Below are 22,038 nucleotides of genomic sequence, written 5' to 3' on the forward strand. Positions count from 1 at the left end.
TGGTCAGCGCCTGAGTCCTCCCACAGACTTCCCGTCGTGCGTGGCGGCCACCCCTAGTTACCAAGATGGCGGCGATCGGAGTTCACATTGGGGGAACGTGTAGCTGTGTGGCCGTCTACAAGGTGCGGCGCGGTAGGATAGACAGTGTGGGTGTTAGACGGTTCATTCAGCGGCCAGACTTTTTTCAGGGGCCGTCTCGCTGCCTGGAGTGGGGGAGCCGAGTTAATTCAGTGTCCACCCATTGTAACTGGTGTAACTTCACTGATTGCACATCATTGGCTGCTCTCACTAGAGCTCTGCATGGTGGGGGATGGGGGGTGGTTACGGACACTGGGGCTATTTTGTTGCACTTGTTTTTTTCTTCTTTTGTTTCTCATACCCACATCTCTGTCCTGGGATTGCTGCAGTGTTCCAGTGAACATCAACGCAAGCGCCAGGAACAGCATCTCATCTACCGGTTAGGCACACTACAGCCTGCCGGACTGAACATTGAGTTCAATAATTTGAGAGTATGACGGGACCCCCTTTTTATTTTCATTTTTAATTATTTTGTAGGTGTTTATTTAAGTTTGTTTAGAAAAATAGGAGCAGGAGTAGGTCATTCGGCCCTTCGAGCCTGCACCCCCATTCAATATGATCATGGCTGATCATCCAAACTCAGTAACCTATTCCTGCTTTCTCCCCATATTCCTTGATCCCTTTAGCCCTAAGAACGATAACTAACTCTTCCTTGAATATATTTAATGATTTGGCCTTAACTGCTTTCTGTGGTAGAGAATTCCACAGGTTCACCACTCTTTGGGTGAAGAAATCCCAGTCCTAAATGGCTTACCCCTTATCTTTAGACTGTTACCCCTGGTCCTGGACTGCCCCACCATCGGGAACATCCTTCCTGCATCTAGTCTGTCCAGTCCTGTTAGAATTTGAGATCCTCTCTCGTTCTTCTAAACTCTAGTGAATACAAGCCTAATCGACCCAGTCTCTCTTTGTAAGTCATTCCAGGAATCAGTCCGGTGAACCTTCGCTGCACACCCTCCATAGCAAGAACATTTTCCTCAGATAAGGAGACCAAAACTGCACACAATACTCCAGATGTGGTCTCACCAAGGCCTTGTATAATTGCAACAAGACATCCTTCCACTGTACTCGAATCCTCTCGCTATGAAGGCCAACATACCATTGCTGCTTTAACTGCCTGCTGCATCTGCATGCTTATTTTCAGCTTGGGGCCAGGCTGTTCAGTTTTCTGTCAATTCACACCCTCTCAGTGCGAATGCTTTGTCTTTCACTACACCGTTAACATACCGTTTGCCTGTGCTCCATGACCTTCTGGTCAGTTATTCTCTGTGACCTTGTCCCAACAACACCTCTTTTGTTATCTCTTGCCCCACCCCTGCTTTACTTGCTTAAAACCTATTACATTTCTGCCTCTGCTAGTTCTGATGAAGGGTCACTGACCTGAAACGTTATCTCTGCTTCTCTCTCCACAGATGCTGCCAGACCTGCTAAGTATTTCCAGCATTTCTTGTTTTTATTTGGGAGAGAGATTCTATCTTTTGTTTTTTCTAAAGGCATAGGCTTGACGGATTCAACGATTTTGAAAGGGGGCTTAGTGATGGGGTTGCTTTGCAAGTTAGTGACATAAGGGGAGGAAGATTATGATGGCAGTTTTGAAAGGGAAGGAAACAGTACACGAGGAAAAGAAAACATTTGTAATGTCAGCTAGTATGGGGTCAGGAAGGGAAGTTGGCTGGTCAGTAGTTGGAGAGAGCAGGGTCCTGGGAGCTGGCGATGAGTCTCATGGGCAAGATGTATTCAGAGAGGGACATGGGTTCGGGACTAGGGCAGGGGGAGTTGGGGACATTTGGCTTGATGGGAATGGGAGGAAGCACCAGATGCAGCTGGATGGATGTTCTCAATCTTAAGTAATGAAATAGCCCCTGATTATTGTTCTGAAGTCTGTGCCATGGTTGCGTACTCAAATCCTGGAGTGGGGGCATGGACCTAGTGATGGCGTGCAAGGTAGGTAAGATTAAATGACAGAAAGGATGATGGTGCATGGCAATGGGACAAGAAAAACAAAAGGTGGGTCTAGAGAAGGTGTAACTGGCAATAACAGAATCATTACCAACACTTGCTGTCCAAAAAATGGGAGCAGTGGTTATGATCTGAAATTCTTGAATTCAGTTTTGAGTCTGGAAGGCTGTATCCAAAGATGATGTTCCCTGAACTTCCGTTGAGCTGTAGGAGGCCAAGGATCAGGAGGTCAGAGTGGGAATGGGTCGGGTAATTAAAATGGCAGGCTGCCAGGAGCTCACAGCCCTGCTTCTAGACTGAATGTATGCGTTCCACAAAGCAGTTACCTAGTCTGTGTTTGGTCTGCTCAGTGTGTAGGAGATTACATCATGAGCAGCATACACAGTATACTAAATTGAAAGAAGTACAAGTAAATTAGTGTTTCACCTAGAAGGAGTTTTTGGGTGCTTGGATGGTCATAGAGTCATAGAGAGATACAGCACTGAAACAGGCCCTTTGGCCCACCGAGTCTGTGCTGACCATCAACCGCCCATTTATACTAATCCTACATTAATCCCATATTCCCTAACACATCCCCCACCTTCCCTCAATTCTCCTACCACCAACCTACACTAGAGGCAATTTACAATGGCCAATTTACCTATCAACCTGCAAGACTTTAGCTGTGGGAGGAAACCAGAGCACCCGGCGGAAACCCACGTGGTCACAGGGAGAACTTGCAAACTTCGCACGGGCAGTACCCGGAACCGAACCGGGGTCGCTGGAGCTGTGAGGCTGCGGTGCTAACCACTGTGCCACCCCATAGCGATGGTGGTGGTGGGGAGGGAAGAGATAAAAGGACAGGTGCTACATCTGCTGCGCTTGTGTGGGAAGGAGAGAGGGTGATTGAGGAGAACACGGGGGTGTCATGGAGGGAATGGTCCCTTTTGAATGCTGGGAAGATGTATTTGGTGGTGGCTTCAGGCTGGAGGTGGTAGAAATGGTCGTGGATGATCCATTGAATGTGGAGATTGGTGGGGTGGAAGCTGAGGACAAAAACCATATTGTAATTCTGGGGGAGGGGTGAGAGCAAAAGTGCGGGAAATGGAACAGATATTGTCGAGGGCCCTGTAAGCCACAGTGTGTGTGGTGTGGTGGTTCAGGGGAAACTCGGCTGAGGAAAAGGGAAGGTATATCGGAAGCATTAGTATGGAAGGTGGCATTCCTGGAACAGATGTGATGGAAACGGAGCAACTTGGAGAATGGAATAGGGTTGTTGAAAGAAGCAGGGTGGGAGGAAGTGTCAAGGTAGCTGTGGAGTCAGTGGGTTCCTTTCCTTGCCTCTGTACTTGCTTGAAGCCAGTTACATCTATAACTTTTTCCAGTTCTAATGAAAGATCATCGACCTGAAACATTAACTCTGTTTCTGAATCCACAGATGCTTCCTGACCTGTGTATTTCCAGTATTTTCTGTTTCTTGAGACTCCTTGATGCCTTAAGTTTTATCAGTCAACTTATCTCTTTGAATATCTCAAAATTCATCTAAAATGCTTTTCAGTCATCAAGGTGAAGAATGTTAGTGCTGGGTGGTGGAATACCTTTTTGAAATCCTATCTGTCAGCTCATGCACTCTTGGATCCAGATAGCACACAGCTGTAGCATCCCTACTGCCCTAGAGTAATAGCTTTCCCTGGCAATACTATGGCGTAATTAAAGAAACGGCTGTTTTGAACTGTGATTGCTTGCTACTGAAGAACTAGTTTCTTTTACGGGGAACTTTTGTACTCCGCAGAGAGGAGAGTTTCCATGACCATCAGTCCAGGCTGTATTTAAAATATGTCGTGGCATATTAAAAAAATTATCAGCAAGAGAGCATTCAGCCTATTGCATCAGTGTCATCAAATGAAAGAAAGACTTGCATTTATATCGCACCTTTCACAATGACAGGCTATGCCAAAACGCTTTACAGCCAACTAAGTACTTTTGAAATGTAATTACTGTTGTAATTTAGGAAATGCGCAGCCAATTTGCACACAGCAAGCTCCCACAATCAGAAAAGTAATAATGGCCAGATAATCAGTTCTGTGATGTTGCTGCTGCTGCTGCAGCTTGTAGCTACTCTTACCAGGAGATCAGTTGTCATGTTGTCATGGTATGTCACACTCGTCTATCTTGCACCATCCTCACACATCGACTGTAGCTTGTCTGCAACTGCTCTGTGATGTCCATCATCCAACTACGCCTAGGTCGACCCCTCTTTCTGCTGTCCTTCAGAAGAGATCTCTGCAGCATTTCAAGTCTGATGAAATGACCAAAATACTGATATTTTCTTTTCTGGATGTCACTTTTAAGAGTTCTTTTTGCTCTTGCAATTTCAAGCATCTCTTCATTTATCTTATGGTTTCTATTGAGAATTTTAAGCATACATCTTAGCATCCACATTTCAAAGGCCTCTAATTTCTTCCACGGATCTTTACTTATTGTCCAGGTTTCTGAGGCATACAGGAAAGTGGATAGAATGTAGCATCTTATGAGTTTTTTTTCCTTGTTAAAAACGTGAGCTTTCTTGTTGCTTACACATCCTTTATTTTCACAAAATTATTTCTGGCTATGTCTATCCTCCTTCTGACTTTGATATTGCATCTATCATCTGTTATCATTTGTCCTAAATAGACAAACTTATCTACTTGTTCCAGTGTGACATCGTCCACTTCAATCATCACTCTGTTTCTTCTAATGTATTCCTTCGAAGTACCATCGTTTTTGTCTTTTTGGTGTTCATTCTCAATCCAGATTCTAAATTTCCTGATGTTGATTGAGTGATAAATATTGGCCAGGGCATCGGGGTAAAACTTCCCTGCTTTCTTTCGAAATAGTGCATAGGATCTTTTACCTCCATCTGAGAGACAGACAGGGCCTCAGTTTAATGTCTCATCTGAAAGATGGCACCTCTGATAGTGAAGTGCTCCCTGAGTACTGCATTGGAGTGTCAACTTAGAAATTTGTGCTGTAGAACCATAGAAAAAGTACAGCACAGAAGGAGGCCATTCAGCCCATCATGTCTGCACTGGCTGAATAAACTATTCACCCAAACTAATTCCACCTTCCAGTACCTGGTCCATAACACTGCAGGTTACAGCACCTCAGGTACATGTCCAGGTACCTTTTAAAAGAATTGAGGGTCTCTGCCTCCATCACTATTCCTGGCAGCGAATTCCAGACACCCATCACCCTCTGGGTGTAAAAGTTTCCCTCGGGTCCCCTCTAATCCTTTTACCAGTCACCTTAAATCTGTGCCCCCTAGTAACTGACCTTCCCGCAAGGGGAAACAGATCCTTCCTGTCCACTGTATTTAGGCCCCTCATAATTTTGTCAACCTCAATCAAGTCACCCCTCAGCCTCCTCAGTTCCAGGGAAAACAACCTTAGCCTATCCAATCTTTCCTTATAGTTGCAACTTTCAAGCCCTGGCAACATTCTTGTAAATCTCCTCTGTACTCTCTCCAGAGCAATGATATCCTTTCTGTAATGTGACAAGAACTGCATGCAATACTCCAGCTATGGCCTAACCAACGCTTTATACAGTTCCAGCATCACATCCCTGCTTTTGTACTCTATACCTCGGCCAATAAAGGAAAGCAATCGATCTGCCGCCTTCACCACTCTATCCGCCTGTCCTGCCACCTTCAGGGACCTGTGGACATGCACTCCAAGGTCTCTCACCTCTTCTACCCCTCTCAATATCCTCCTGTTTATTGTATATTCCCTCGTTTAATTTGCCCTCCCCAAATGCAATACCTCACACTTCTCTGGATTGAATTCGATTTGCCACTTTTCTGCCCACTCAACCAAAACATTGATATTCTGGAGTCCACGACTTTCCTCCTCACTATTAACTACACGGCCAATTTTTGTGTCATCAGCAAATTTCCCAATCATGCCACCCACATTTAAATCCAAATCATTAATATATACCACAAACAGCAAGGACCCAACATTGACCCCTGTGGAACACCACTGGAAACCGCTTTCCATTCACAAAATCATCTGTTGACTACTACCCTTTGCTTCTTGTCATTGAGCCAATTCTGGATCCAATCTGCCACCTTTCCCTGTACCCATGGGCTTTCATTTTACTGACCAGTCTGCCATGCGGGACCTTGTCAAATGCCTTACTAAAATCCATGTAAATCGCATCCACTGCACTACCCTCATCAATTCTCCTTGTCACTTTCTCAAAAAACTGGAATCAAGTTTGTAAGACATGACCTTCCTATAACAAATCCATGCTGACTATCCCTGATTAATGCGTGCCTTTCTAAGTTACGGTTTACCCTGTCCCTCAGAATAGATTCTTAACAATTTACCCACCACTGAAGTCAGACTGACTGGCCTATAATTACCCGGCTTATCCCTCGCACTCTTTTTAAACAATGGTACAACGTTCGCAGACCTCCAATCATCTGGTACTTCGCCTGTATCTAGTGAGAATTTGAAGATGATCCTCAGCGCATTAGCTATTTCCTCCCTGGCTTCCTTTAGCAACCTGGGATGCAATCCATCTGGTCCTGGTGATTTATCCACTTTCAGGGATGTCAGACCCTCAAGCACTTCTCTTATTATGCTTATCGCAATATTTCACACTCCTTCTCTTCAACTACAATGTCTGCATCAACCCTCTCCTTTGTGAAGACAGAGGCAAAAAACTCATTAAGAACCCTGCCCTCATCTGCATTCACGCATAAGTTCCCCAGTACATCTCTGATCGGCCCTACCTTTCCTTCGTTATCCTCTTGCTCTTAATGGACTGATAAAACATCTTTGGGTTTTCAGCTGTAGTCTCTGGAGTGGGACCTGAATCTACAACCTTCTGACTCGGCGGCAGCTAACTGAGCCACAGCTAATGCACAAAGGTGGAAAGTTGGTTTGATAATTCACTGCGTCATCCAATTACTTGCATATTCTTTGAATACAGTTTTGCTCTTGCTTGTAGCAAATAGTATCAACATATTCTTAATGTATAGTATGGTATTTTTCTTGTAATGTAAAACTTGAATTTATTTCCACCTAGGATGGCCGAGCAGATGTTGTAGCAAATGATGCAGGTGACCGTGTTACCCCAGCAGTTGTAGCTTATAGAGCAAATGAGAAGGTAATTGAAACTGGTTTCTATCTTTGACATTGTACACATGGTTGAATTATGAGGGTCTCATTCTTTAATTTATTTATTAGATTGTTGGCTTGGCAGCAAAACAAGGTAGAATCAGAAATGCTTCAAACACTATTGTGAAAGTGAAACAGATTCTTGGCAGATGGTAAGTGCTTAAATGTTTGATGAAACCAGAACTATGTAAATATATCTTGGCTTGCCTCAGTAACAATTATTGTTCAGATGTTAGTCGTCCAAGTTGGACTGGGGGAAGATATGAAATATTTGATAATTTTATGGCTGCGTTTGCTGACAACGCCAACACTAGGTGGCGCTGCAGTGGCACATGCGCAAATGCAGCCTCTACTGCTAAAACATCACCGTCTGCAACGTCAGACTGCTGCCAGCACTAAAGATGGCGCTGCTCAAATAATCACACAAAGGCAACCTAAACACATGGTAAAACCTAAACACAATGGCCGGAGGGAGATAGCGAACGGCGGTGACGGGGAGGAGGAGAGCGCACCCATCACCACCAAGGTCTTCGGCTGCGCTCTCCCTGCTTCCCCCACCCCCGCTCTCTCCCTGCTTCCCCCACCCCCGCTCTCTCCCTGCTTCCCCCACCCCCGCTCTCTCCCTGTTTCCCCCACCCCCGCTCTCTCCCTGTTTCCCCCACCCCCGCACTCTCCCTGTTTCCCCCACCCCCGCTCTCTCCCTGTTTCCCCCACCCCCGCTCTCTCCCTGCTTCCCCCACCCCCGCTCTCTCCCTGCTTCCCCCACCCCCGCTCTCTCCCTGCTTCCCCCACCCCCGCTCTCTCCCTGCTTCCCCCACCCCCGCTCTCTCCCTGCTTCCCCCACCCCCGCTCTCTCCCTGCTTCCCCCACCCCCGCTCTCTCCCTGCTTCCCCCACCCCCGCTCTCTCCCTGCTTCCCCCACCCCCGCTCTCTCCCTGCTTCCCCCACCCCCGCTCTCTCCCTGCTTCCCCCACCCCCGCTCTCTCCCTGCTTCCCCCACCCCCGCTCTCTCCCTGCTTCCCCCACCCCCGCTCTCTCCCTGCTTCCCCCACCCCCGCTCTCTCCCTGCTTCCCCCACCCCCGCTCTCTCCCTGCTTCCCCCACCCCCGCTCTCTCCCTGCTTCCCCCACCCCCGCTCTCTCCCTGCTTCCCCCACCCCCGCTCTCTCCCTGCTTCCCCCACCCCCGCTCTCTCCCTGCTTCCCCCACCCCCGCTCTCTCCCTGCTTCCCCCACCCCCGCTCTCTCCCTGCTTCCCCCACCCCCGCTCTCTCCCTGCTTCCCCCACCCCCGCTCTCTCCCTGCTTCCCCCACCCCCGCTCTCTCCCTGCTTCCCCCACCCCCGCTCTCTCCCTGCTTCCCCCACCCCCGCTCTCTCCCTGCTTCCCCCACCCCCGCTCTCTCCCTGCTTCCCCCACCCCCGCTCTCTCCCTGCTTCCCCCACCCCCGCTCTCTCCCTGCTTCCCCCACCCCCGCTCTCTCCCTGCTTCCCCCACCCCCGCTCTCTCCCTGCTTCCCCCACCCCCGCTCTCTCCCTGCTTCCCCCACCCCCGCTCTCTCCCTGCTTCCCCCACCCCCGCTCTCTCCCTGCTTCCCCCACCCCCGCTCTCTCCCTGCTTCCCCCACCCCCGCTCTCTCCCTGCTTCCCCCACCCCCGCTCTCTCCCTGCTTCCCCCACCCCCGCTCTCTCCCTGCTTCCCCCACCCCCGCTCTCTCCCTGCTTCCCCCACCCCCGCTCTCTCCCTGCTTCCCCCACCCCCGCTCTCTCCCTGCTTCCCCCACCCCCGCTCTCTCCCTGCTTCCCCCACCCCCGCTCTCTCCCTGCTTCCCCCACCCCCGCTCTCTCCCTGCTTCCCCCACCCCCGCTCTCTCCCTGCTTCCCCCACCCCCGCTCTCTCCCTGCTTCCCCCACCCCCGCTCTCTCCCTGCTTCCCCCACCCCCGCTCTCTCCCTGCTTCCCCCACCCCCGCTCTCTCCCTGCTTCCCCCACCCCCGCTCTCTCCCTGCTTCCCCCACCCCCGCTCTCTCCCTGCTTCCCCCACCCCCGCTCTCTCCCTGCTTCCCCCACCCCCGCTCTCTCCCTGCTTCCCCCACCCCCGCTCTCTCCCTGCTTCCCCCACCCCCGCTCTCTCCCTGCTTCCCCCACCCCCGCTCTCTCCCTGCTTCCCCCACCCCCGCTCTCTCCCTGCTTCCCCCACCCCCGCTCTCTCCCTGCTTCCCCCACCCCCGCTCTCTCCCTGCTTCCCCCACCCCCGCTCTCTCCCTGCTTCCCCCACCCCCGCTCTCTCCCTGCTTCCCCCACCCCCGCTCTCTCCCTGCTTCCCCCACCCCCGCTCTCTCCCTGCTTCCCCCACCCCCGCTCTCTCCCTGCTTCCCCCACCCCCGCTCTCTCCCTGCTTCCCCCACCCCCGCTCTCTCCCTGCTTCCCCCACCCCCGCTCTCTCCCTGCTTCCCCCACCCCCGCTCTCTCCCTGCTTCCCCCACCCCCGCTCTCTCCCTGCTTCCCCCACCCCCGCTCTCTCCCTGCTTCCCCCACCCCCGCTCTCTCCCTGCTTCCCCCACCCCCGCTCTCTCCCTGCTTCCCCCACCCCCGCTCTCTCCCTGCTTCCCCCACCCCCGCTCTCTCCCTGCTTCCCCCAACCCCGCTCTCTCCCTGCTTCCCCCAACCCCGCTCTCTCCCTGCTTCCCCCAACCCCGCTCTCTCCCTGCTTCCCCCAACCCCGCTCTCTCCCTGCTTCCCCCAACCCCGCTCTCTCCCTGCTTCCCCCAACCCCGCTCTCTCCCTGCTTCCCCCAACCCCGCTCTCTCCCTGCTTCCCCCAACCCCGCTCTCTCCCTGCTTCCCCCAACCCCGCTCTCTCCCTGCTTCCCCCAACCCCGCTCTCTCCCTGCTTCCCCCAACCCCGCTCTCTCCCTGCTTCCCCCAACCCCGCTCTCTCCCTGCTTCCCCCAACCCCGCTCTCTCCCTGCTTCCCCCAACCCCGCTCTCTCCCTGCTTCCCCCAACCCCGCTCTCTCCCCGCTTCCCCCACCCCCGCTCTCCCCTCGTTATGCGATGCCATCATCTGCGCGTGCGTCAACCAGTCCTGGCAATGCGGAACGCAGCACATGCGCAGAGAGTAGGAGACAATCTGCGCATGCGCGCAGATTGGCGCAGTCTGATGACGTCAGCTGCTGGCTGCGTTGTCAATCACTTTGTAATCTTATATGCACTTTATAGAGAAGATCAAAGATTGTACATTGTGTCTTGTCTGAGGAGGTTAATTGTTTTGTAATGTGAAGCTGTGTTACACTGACTGAAGATAACATTTAATAACTGATTACAATTTTATAAATTAATATGCAATTCTCTAATTTTTCGCTAACACCTTTGAGATTTGCATAATTGGTGGGACAAACCTATGTGGGATTCCAGTAATTTATATTTGATGGATGTGTGTACTGGTAACAACCCCAAATAAATTCCCACAAAACTTTTAGTTAGCATTAATCTACATTATCTTTTTAAATGTTTAATTTGCAATTGCCATCAATTCAAAATGAAATAAATTTTTTATTGCCATTGTTTTTAAGGATAGGTATCTTGTGTACAAAGGGAAATTCAATTGGCCAGTAAAAGTAAATGGAATCTTGTTCTCTTGTTTTGATTTAAGGAGACAGTTATTTCTATTGAGCATGATAATCCGATATGTTTCTGTGAGCAGGCACAATGCATTCCATACCACAAATTGAATATTGGAATGTACCACTTTAGTTTTAATTTCTACTTTGAAAGTTTTTTTTAGTTAAGATGTGCACATCCACTTAACGTATTTGCTGCTTTCTCTTAAGTATCTGAAACGCAAGAACAGTCCGCTGTGGAATAAGTGAATTCTACAAGACTCAATTTTTTTTAAAATGCACTTATTCTCTAATTTTCTCCCTTGACTTTATTTTCTGACATCATTGACTCCTTGTTGGGTTGCAATTTCACAGGTTTCACAAACCTGAAGTGGTCAGTATTCATGTACGAGCACTTTTGGTGAGTATCAGGAGGCTATTTGAGTAGCAGGCTCTTAAGCCTAGTCCAGTACTATTTTCACCCAGTGGCCTGCAGGGTAATTGAGTGGGAGACCTGGCACATCTTAACTAAGAAAGTGTCAAATTATAAAGTGAAACCAAAATAATACATTCCGAAATGTGGTGTGGGAAGGAGGAGTTCCATTTTATGAGACAGTAGCATTAGTACTGGAGGGAGTTGTACCACTGGGATGGGCTGCATATGAACTGGACTGGGTCCAAGCTTCTAGCAGAAAGGATAAATAGGACAGGAGAAAGGATTTTAAAACCAGTAATGTTCAGGGAAAATGGGACAAGTGGAAATATTAGTAACCTAAAGAAAAGAAGGGATAAAATCAACGGGCAGAGTAGAAGTGAATAAAGAATAGAAAAAGTTATAGAACATAATAAAATAACTATTAAAAATAAAAGCTGTTGTGTTGAAAAATAATGTATTGCCTGTCTAGCAGTGTGCAGAGCATCGGCAACAAAAAGAGTGATAAATACACCATGGGAGCAGAGGTACAGGGTGGGGACAGTTACCCAAATAAAAATTCTGTCCATAGTTGCACTAGCATAAAAGATAAAACAAGTTAAGTTAGAAAAACAAATTCAGCTTAAAGGCTATGATGTAACTGTTACAGAGACGTGGCAACAAACTGGGCATGATATGGAGCTAAATATTCCAGACTCTGTGATCTTTAAAAAGATTGGGAAATTGAGAAAGCTGCGGGGGAATCTCAGTGGATAGAAAGGATTTTGGTGCAGATGAACAGAATGTGGAAACACTAGAGATAAATGTAAGGAACAGCAAAGGAGTCAAGTCTCTGCTGGGAGTTGTCTATAGACATAACAGTGCAGTGTGGGGATGTAAAATAGAAAAATAAAGGTGATATTGCTTCTTTTATTCTAGATAAATAAATCGTACTTGTATCTGGCCCTAGTTTCCGGTTTAGTCCTGTGCTGGATTCTTCTAGCTAGAAGTGGACTGAAATCCAATAAATTAATTATTTGTGCCTCATAAAATGTTTTGTGTACATGTTGTAATCAGGGAGCATATGTTAAAACGTTCAAAAGAGTGAAAGTATTTTGTAATTTTATGCATTGACATTCTTTCAATTAAATTGTACCCTCCCATTTTCAAATTTGTTTCTAACTTTTTGCTAGTTTTGATGATCCTCAAGTTCAGAGGCATGTGGCTAAAAGCAAATGTTCTGTAAGTATCAGCATGAAGGTGGCTATGGCCTGTTTTAAGCTCGCTTTCTTTAAAAAAACTGAATCATTGTAGCTCAGTATTAGATTACTGGCTAATTTTGAGGTCTTATTAGCTGGAACACTGATGAATAGAGATCAACAATGTGAGTCTAAAAATGCACTTCTGAAATTAACCTGCTCCATGATGACAAATAAAAGCAAAATACTGCGGATGCTGGAAATCTGAAATAAAAACAGAAAGTGCTGGAAAAATTCAGGTATGGCAACATCTGTGGAGAGGGAAGCAGAGTTAACATTTCAGGTCAGTCACCTTTTCAGTGTTCTGATGAAAGGTCACTGACCTGAAATGTTAATTCTGCTTCTGTCTCCACAGATGCTGCCAGACCTGCTGAGTTTTTCCAGCACTTTGTTTTTATTCCATGAAAACAGATGTCTGCATAACATCTAATACCAACGTTTTTAAAGATGCTTTTTTATAGCGGTTAACAGTAAGTCAGGAGAAGTTACAAGATAGTGGCTCTTTGAAAGCACGTTTTGGTCACTAAAAGGTGGCCTTGACTGTGTCTGAAATTAAAATGCATAAAGCATTGTTTAATAATAGCAAAATACTGTGGTTGCTGGAAATTTGAAATAAAACAGAAAATGCTGGAAATACTCAGCAGCTCCTGTGGAGAGAGAAACAGTTAACGTTTCAGGTCGATGACCTTTCATTTGAACAAATGAAGAAAGTTCACTAACCTGAAACGTTGAACTCGGTTTCTGTCTCCGCAGATGCTGCCAGACCTGCTGAGTATTTCCAGCATATTCTGTTTTATTTCAGCATTGTTTTATGTTTGTCACCTGGTGCAAAAACAGCGACATAGATAAGTTGCTGATTGAAAGAACACAAGTTAAGTAGGGAGTCCGATTTTTGTTTAGGGAGGCAGTATCATATTGTAAATGCTATCTCAGTTTGGCAATGGTTTGCATTTGCCACTCGCACAAGCAGAGGCTTTGATCTTGGTCTCTGCTATGCTGGCGGGTAAGTCAGTCCCTCCCACAGACAAAGGGATTTTAAACTGATGCTACCCACGTTGTTGGAATAGAAACGTAGAAAATAGGAGCAGGACTAGGGCATTCGGCCCTTCGGGCCTGCTCCGCCATTCAAAAAAGATCATTGTTGATCATCTAATTCAGTACCCTGTTCCCGCTTTTTCCCCATATCCCTTGATCCCTTTGGCATTAAGAAATATATCTATCTCCTTCTTGAAAATATTTAATGACTTGGCCTCCACTGCCTTCTGCGGTAGAGAATTCCACAGGTGCACCACCCTCTGAGTGAAGAAATTTCTCCTTATCTCGGTTCTAAATGGCATACCTCGTATCCTGAGACTGTGACCCCTGGTTCTGGACTCCCCAACCATCGGGAACATCCTCCCTGCATCTAGCCTGTCTAGTCCTGCTAGAATTTTATAGGTTTCTATGAGATCCCCTCTCATTCTTCTAAACTCTAGTGAATATAGGCCTCGTCGACCCAATCTCTCCTCATAAGTTAATCCTGCCATCCCAGGAATCAGCCTAGTAAATCTTCTTTGCACTCCCTCCATGGCAAGAACATCCTTCCTCAGATAAGGAGACCAAAACTGCACACAATACTCCAGATGTGGTCTGTGGTCTCACCCAAGTCACTCATATATATTATGAATAGCTGGGGCCCAAGCACTGAATGTTGTTTTACAAATTATTTTATTTTCTCCCTGGCCTGGTGAGACCCAGCTTTATCTCCTCCATCAACCCAAAGGCTGTTGCAACACAGTCCAACAGCCTGTCTAGCTGTATGAGCCAAAATATCTTCCATTTTAATGTCAGCAAAACTGAAGCATCTTTGGCTCCTCCCAACACCTATGTGGTTTAGGCTTCAACTCCATCAACCTCTCCATCAACTCTGGTCCTGTCTGGTTTCCTCTGCTTTGCTACCTCCACCTATTTTTCAAAAATTTTTTCTCAAAGCCAAAACTGAGTTGTGCGGCCGTGCAGCAGTCTTGAATGTTCTGCACAGTGCAATAAACAGGCCCCACACTACAAAGAAAACCTAAGGGGGAGCATTGCTCAAAGCTCGTCTCATCAACGTGTCATCAACTACACCGACTCCGTTACTTCCTCATAAATAGGGATTTCATTTGTAGTCAATTAGTTCTCTGTCTATGAGCACTTACCATCAATACCCACTTGTGATTTTAGTTTTAGAATGAGTGATTTATACCTAATCCATCAGTTTAGAATTGTAAAATGTTAAGGTTTTAAATGCTTTTCTAGTTGTAGTAGCAGTGTAAACATTTTCCCTGCAATGGCCCCATAAGTTTCAATGTTTTTCACTTTGACAAGTCGCAAACTCAAATTATATTACAAAGCTGCACTTTATTCCAAAGAACAAAGAACAAAGATAATTACAGCACAGGAACAGGCCCTTCGGCCCTCCAAGCCTGCACCGATCCAGATCCTCTCTCTAAACATGTCGCCTATTTTCTAAGGTTCTGTATCTCTTTTCTTCCTGCCCATTCATGTATCTGTCTAGATACATCTTAAAAGACTCCATCGTGCCCGCATCTACCACCTCCTCTGGCAATGCGTTCCAGGTGCCCACCACCCTCTGCGTAAAGAACTTTCCACGCATATCCCCCCTAAACTTTTCCCCTTTCACTTTGAACTCGTGTCCTCTAGTAATTGAAACCCCCACTCTGGGAAAAAGCCTCTTGCTATCCACCCTGTCTATACCTCTCATGATTTTGTACACCTCAATCAGGTCCCCCCTCAACCTCCGTCTTTCTAATGAAAATAATCCTAATCTGCTCAACCTCTCTTCATAGCTAGCGCCCTCCATACCAGGCAACATCCTGGTGAACCTCCTCTGCACCCTCTCCAAAGCATCCACATCCTTTTGATAATGTGGCGACCAGAACTGTACGCAGTATTCCAAATGTGGCCGAACCAAAGTCCTATACAACTGTAACATGACCTGCCAACTCTTGTACTCAATGCCCTGTCCGATGAAGGAAAGCATGCCGTATGCCTTCTTGACCACTCTATTTACCTGCGTTGCCACCTTCAGGGAACAGTGGACCTGAACACCCAAATCTCTCTGGACATCAATTTTCCCCAGGACTTTTCCATTTACTGTATAGTTCACTCTTGAATTGGATCTTCCAAAATGCATCACCTCGCATTTGCCCTGATTGAACTCCATCTGCCATTTCTCTGCCCAACTCTCCAATCTATCTATATTCTGCTGTATTCTCTGACAGTCCCCTTCACTATCTGCTACTCCACCAATCTTAGTGTCGTCTGCAAACTTGCTAATCAGTCCACCTATACTTTCCTCCAAATCATTAATGTATATCACAAACAACAGTGGTCCCAGCACGGATCCCTGTGGAACACCACTGGTCACACGTCTCCATTTTGAGAAACTCCCTTCTACTGCTACTCTCTGTCTCCTGTTGCCCAGCCAGTTCTTTATCCATCTAGCTAGTACACCTTGGACCCCAAGCGCCTTCACTTTCTCCATCAGCCTGCCATGGGGAACCTTATCAAACGCCTTACTGAAGTCCATGTATATGACATCGACAGCCCTTCCCTCATCAATCAACTTTGTCACTTCCTCAAAGAATTCTATTAAGTTGGTAAGACATGACCTTCCCTGCACAAAACCATGTTGCCTATCACTGATGAGCCCATTTTCTTCCAAATGGGAATAGATCCTATCCCTCAGTATCTTCTCCAGCAGCTTCCCTACCACTGACGTCAGGCTCACCGGTCTATAATTACCTGGATTATCCCTGCTACCCTTCTTAAACAAGGGGACAACATTAGCAATTCTCCAGTCCTCCGGGACCTCACCCGTGTTTAAGGATGCTGCAAAGATATCTGTTAAGGCCCCAGCTATTTCCTCTCTCGCTTCCCTCAGTAACCTGGGATAGATCCCATCCGGACCTGGGGACTTGTCCACCTTAATGCCCTTTAGAATACCCAACACTTCCTCCCTCCTTATGCCGACTTGACCTAGAGTAATCAAACATCTGTTCCTAACCTCAACATCCGTCATGTCCCTCTCCTCGGTGAATACCGATGCAAAGTACTCGTTTAGAATCTCACCCATTTTCTCTGAGTCCAAGCATAACATTCCTCCTTTGTCCTTTAGTGGGCCAATCCTTTCTCTAGTTACCCTCTTTCTCCTTATATATGAATAAAAGGCTTTGGGATTTTCCTTAACCCTGTTTGCTAAAGATATTTCATGACCCCTTTTAGCCCTCTTAATTCCTCGTTTCAGATTGGTCCTACATTCCCGATATTCTTTCAAAGCTTCGTCTTTCATCAGCCGCCTAGACCTTATGTATGCTTCCTTTTTCCTCTTAGCTAGTCTCACAATTTCACCTGTCATCCATGGTTCCCTAATCTTGCCATTTCTATCCCTCATTTTCACAGGAACATGTCTCTCCTGCACGCTAATCAACCTCTCTTTAAAAGCCTCCCACATATCACATGTGGATTTACCTTCAAACAGCTGCTCCCAATCTACATTTCCCAGCTCCTGCCGAATTTTGGTGTAGTTGGCCTTCCCCCAATTTGGCACTCTCCCTTTTGGACCACTCTCGTCTTTGTCCATGAGTATTTTAAAGCTTACGGAATTGTGATCACTATTCCCAAAGTAGTCCCCTACTGAAACTTCAACAACCTGGCCGGGCTCATTCCCCAACACCAGGTCCAGTATGGCCCCTTCCCGAGTTGGACTATTTACATACTGCTCTAGAAAACCCTCCTGGATGCTCCTTACAAATTCTGCTCCATCTGGACCTCTAACACTAAGCGAATCCCAGTCAATGTTGGGAAAAATTAAAATCTCCTATCACCACCACCCTGTTGCTCCTACATCTTTCCATAATCTGTTTACATATTTGTACCTCTATCTCACGCTCGCTGTTGGGAGGCCTGTAGTACAGCCACAACATTGTTACCGCACCCTTCCTATTTCTGAGTTCTGTCCATATTTCAGATCATAATTTCATCTCAACAAGGCAGTGTGGTTTGGACAGGTTTTGATACAACTTGTAACAGGATTTATGAATCCCACCAAGATTAGCAGTAGCTTGCTTTTCAAACAACGTTCAAGATTATTAGTATTCGAAATAAAGTTATTGATTTTTTAACCGCCAATAGGTATAATAATTATTGAATTATTAGTTTCAAATGCAAAATTTATCGTCATAATGGCACAGAAGGAGGCCATTTGGCCCATCTACTCTATGCCAGCTCTCTGCTGAGCGATCCACTCAGTCCCACTTCCCTGCTCTACCTCATAGCTCTGAAAGTTGATTCCCTCGAGTGCCATCCAATTTCCTTTTGAAATCATTCATTGTCTTTGCTTCCACCACCCTCGTAGGCAGCGAGTTTAATATTTAATATATTTAAAGTTTGATATATGTATTTTAATATTTTACAACAAAATACATTTCTATAGTGCTCACATACAAAAAGATGCCTCAGAGAACTTTGCATTAAGGAGGACAAAACAAGCAGTGGTAACAGAAAAATTGAGAGTGTTCACTGCGAGTGATTACTGCTTAGAACACAACCAGCGTAGCGTGTCGTTAGGTTCACGTTGCAGGTGCAGGGGAGTGATCTCTATGCATTTGACCGAGTATGGCATCAAGGAGCCCGAGCAAAACAGAGGTCAAGGGAATCGGGGAAAACTCTCCGCTGGTTGGAGTCATAACTAGCGCAAAGGAAGATGGTTGTGGTTGTTGGAGGTCAATCATCTGAGCTCCAGGACATCACTGCAGGAGTTCCTCAGGGTAGCGTCCTAGGCCCAACCATCTTCAGCTGCTTCATCAATGACCTTCCTTCAATCATAAGGTCAGAAGTGGGGATTATCGCTGATGATTGCACAATGTTCACCATTCGCAGCTCCTCAGATGTTGAAGCAGTCCGTGTAGAAATGCAGCAAGACTTGGACAATATCCAGGCTTGGGCTGATAAGTGGCAGGTAACATTCGCGCCACACAAGTGCCAGGCAATGACCATCTCCAACAAGAGAGAATCTAACCATCTCCCCTTGACATTCAATGGCATTACCATCGCTGAATCCCCCACTATCAGCATCCTAAGGGCTACCATTGACCAGAAACTGAACTGGAGTAGCCATATAAATACCGTGGCTACAAGAGCAGGTCAGAGGCTCGGAATCCTGCAGCAATTAACTCACCACCTCACTCTCCAAAGCCTGTCCACCATCTGCAAGGCACAAGTCAGGAATGTGATGGAATACTCCCTGATGGGTGCAGCTGCAACAACACTCAAGAAGCTCGACACCGTTCAGGACAAAGCAACCTGCTTGATTGGCACCCCATCGACAAATATACATTCTCTCCACCACCAATGCACAGTGGCAGCACAGTGTGCCATCTACAAGATGCACTGCAACATCGCACCAAGGCTCCTTGGAAAGCACCTTCCAAACCCGCGACCTCTACCAACTAGAAGGACAAGGGCAGCAAATGCATGGGAACACCACCACCCGTAAGTTCCCCTCCAAGTCACACACCATCCTGACTTGGAACTATATTGTTGTTCCTTCTCTGTCGCTGGGTCAAAATCCTGGAACTCCCTTCCTAACAACACTGTGGGTGTACCTACCCCACATGGACTACAGCGGTTCAAGAAGGTATCTAACTACCACCTTCTCAAGCGCAATTAGGGATGGGCAATAAATGCTGACCTGGTCAGTGACGTCCACATCCCATGAATGAATTTTTTAAAAATGCCTTCCCCCTTGCAGCACTATATGGTTCCCTGAGAGTTTATTCTGAAATGGAAACGTTCTGCTTTTTTAACAGTTGCGTTAAGTGTGATACTTGGAGGAAAGCTTGCAAAAACTGGAAATACATGCATAAGTCACCCACTGATGATGACCTTAATGTCAAAAGATTTTTTTCATACTGGTAGCTTATCAAAAGGGAAGAGTGAAAGTTTAGACTTTCAACCTCACATTACAAACCTGACCAATGTTATGATCCCATTGGAGAGCAGTAACTTTAAAAATAATTCGAACTCCCAGTTATTACTGAAAAAATTAAGCCACAAGATTTTCACTTGTTAAACAAAAAAAACTTTGCAAGAGTTAAATCCGTGGAGAGCCGGTATGGACTTGATGGGCCAAATGGTCGTCCTCTGTGCCGTTATTGACTATGACGATGTATCACGATGACTCTGATGAGGATCTCCTGGAATAAACCGATTGTTAAAAAGAAAATTTGGAGTTACAAGATGCTCTTCTTGCCAAACAAACAGCACCTTAGTACTTGAGAGATGCTGTTGCTCCATCTGATATTCTCTATCAAGTACCTACATTCTGATTTTACAGCATCATGCAAAGGCAATGTGATGTATCTAAATTGGCAATCTCAAATTTCACAGACGAGACTGTTTCTGGTCTTGGTATACTGGAACTATTTTTGAAAGCTATGTTTCAGGTTAGGGGAGAGGAGAATGAATAGGTGTGAACTAACAACACTACAGTTTGAAATCACTTATTTTTAAACTTAAATTCTTAACAGAACATGAAGACATATATTTCAAACTCTCCATCTCAACAGAACACCCCCGTTTGACTTTCACTACCATCAAAGAGGTCCCCTATACTTTATAGGATCTTGGCAGTTTGTTCACTTCTCCTGGGACCAATCCAAAGTGTACCACAGCTCTTCGGAATTCACTTCAATTTTCCTTAGTTTCTCAGCTATCTTTCGAGGTATGAGATTTCCTGCGGATTCTCCCTCCAGCATTCGGCTAGACAGCCCTCCAGCTCACTTTCAACACCTCACAGATCTGGGTTTCCCAGTTTGAGCATGGGTCCTACTCAAATCAGAAACACCACTAGTTCCTGAAGGCCTTACTGCTCCTGAGTCCAGCTGCTTTCAAAGTCAACTGCGTTCTTTGTCAGAGAACACAGAGATAAAACAGGCATCATCTGTCTCCATAGCAGGTGGTACACGTGGGAAGTCCCAGATAGAAATTTAAACTAATTAACTTCAACTTCAAAACATTTCTTTGTTTTGGATACCCACATGAATAATTAATGCTGTTAACAGTGATAGGACAATTCTCTCTAGACGTACTGACTATAGTTCCCCAACCAAATGAGTCCACCGGCTGTTTAATGGCTTTCAACTCTCTAACTCTGTGCCTTGTAAGTGCACATGGAAAGATATTTGAAATAAAATCTCTTATGTGGTGCTGCAACCTTTTAAAATTCCATTGCAATTATCTTATACCTACACATTTAATTTCCCCAAAACTTAGTGACCTCTAAAATATTAATACAAACCATTAACTAGATGATCATAACACCAGGAAAGTCATACTTGTCTTGTGGGCTGCGAGCTTTGTACAACGAATATTTACAGTTCACAGCTGTCACAAACATTTTGTTGCTATAGAATTAATTCTTTTGTAACTGGGGTCAAGCTGAGTTGTCTTTAAATGTTTAAGCAGGTTATTGATAAGGATGGCAAGCCCAGATATGAGATTGATATTGGGGAAGAGCTCAAGATTGTCCCTCCAGAGGAAGTAATGAAGTTGATTTTTGAGAAAATGAAGGGTGAGTATAACATTCCTTTCAGAGGGAAATTTGTCGATAAAGTTTTGATTCATATTAAGACAAAAGACATGGCTTCCATAGAAAATGCAATTATGGATCAAAGCCAGGGTCTAATTTGGCTAGGTAGAAGTTTACTTTGAAAAGCTCTTGCCAATCTTTCTCCTGCAGCTTACTTTGGAGATGTGTTATCTATATAATTTCGTGTTTGTGTGGGTGTGGGTTCAAGGTGATAAACATTGCTCCTAGGAAGTAGACTGTGTCCCCTAGTTGTAGACTCACCAGCCAGAGGATACATCCTATCCACATCTACCCTGTCACACCCTGTAAGAATTTTGTAAGTTTCAATGAAATCACCTCTCATTCTTCAAAACTCTGGAGAATACAGGCCCAGTTTTTGTAACCTCTCCTCAGAAACTTAGGAACAGATAGAATGTTTTAATGAACTAACCTGCAACTTGGCTAGAAAGCTAGACTGGCATCAGTATAGTGATAATTGTGATTTTTAATCTGAGAGTTGAGAGCAGCTGCCCATAACATCAAGGCAATATTCAACTGAATATGTCACCAAAGAGCCCTAGAAAAATTGAAGTCAATGAGGGTCATGGGGGAAAACTCTCCAATGGCCGGAGTCAAAGCTGACATAAAGGAAAGATGGATGTGGTTGTCAGAAACCCCTCACTATCTGACTTGGATATCTATTGCTATTCTTTCATTATCTCTGCGAGAATCCAGTAATTCCTTACCCATCACCATTGTGGGAGCATCATCACCACAAGGACTGCAGCGGTTCAAGGAGGAGATTCAACACCTTGGGGCAACTGAGGATGGGCAATAAATGCAGCCTTGTAAGCATTGTCCATGTCTCGGGGACAAATAAAACCCGCAAAATTCAGAAATCTGAACTATTGTCATAAGATCACAGGAAATAACAAGAGTAGGCCATTCGGCCCGTCGAGCCTCCTCCATTTTTCAGACAGAT

At 46.2% G+C, this 22,038-nt stretch overlaps 1 protein-coding gene across 2 annotated transcripts in view; it reads left to right on the forward strand.

The window, feature by feature from the left end:
* Positions 1–39: 39 nt before the first annotated feature.
* hspa14 (heat shock protein 14) overlaps positions 40–22,038 on the forward strand; it is a 42,752-nt gene continuing 20,753 nt past the window's right edge. The window contains exons 1-5 of one of the 2 annotated variants that reach the window (XM_068059582.1): positions 40–122; positions 7,087–7,167; positions 7,248–7,330; positions 12,380–12,428; positions 20,951–21,059. In XM_068059582.1, the coding sequence (XP_067915683.1) occupies positions 66–122; positions 7,087–7,167; positions 7,248–7,330; positions 12,380–12,428; positions 20,951–21,059 (379 nt within the window). In that variant the 5' untranslated portion in view covers positions 40–65. The remainder of the gene's footprint in view (positions 123–7,086; positions 7,168–7,247; positions 7,331–12,379; positions 12,429–20,950; positions 21,060–22,038) is intronic. The other variant, XM_068059583.1, reaches the window with a different exon arrangement.

This window comes from Heterodontus francisci, chromosome 27 (genome assembly GCF_036365525.1).
Source record: "Heterodontus francisci isolate sHetFra1 chromosome 27, sHetFra1.hap1, whole genome shotgun sequence".
In the NCBI taxonomy this organism is placed as follows: domain Eukaryota; kingdom Metazoa; phylum Chordata; class Chondrichthyes; order Heterodontiformes; family Heterodontidae; genus Heterodontus; species Heterodontus francisci.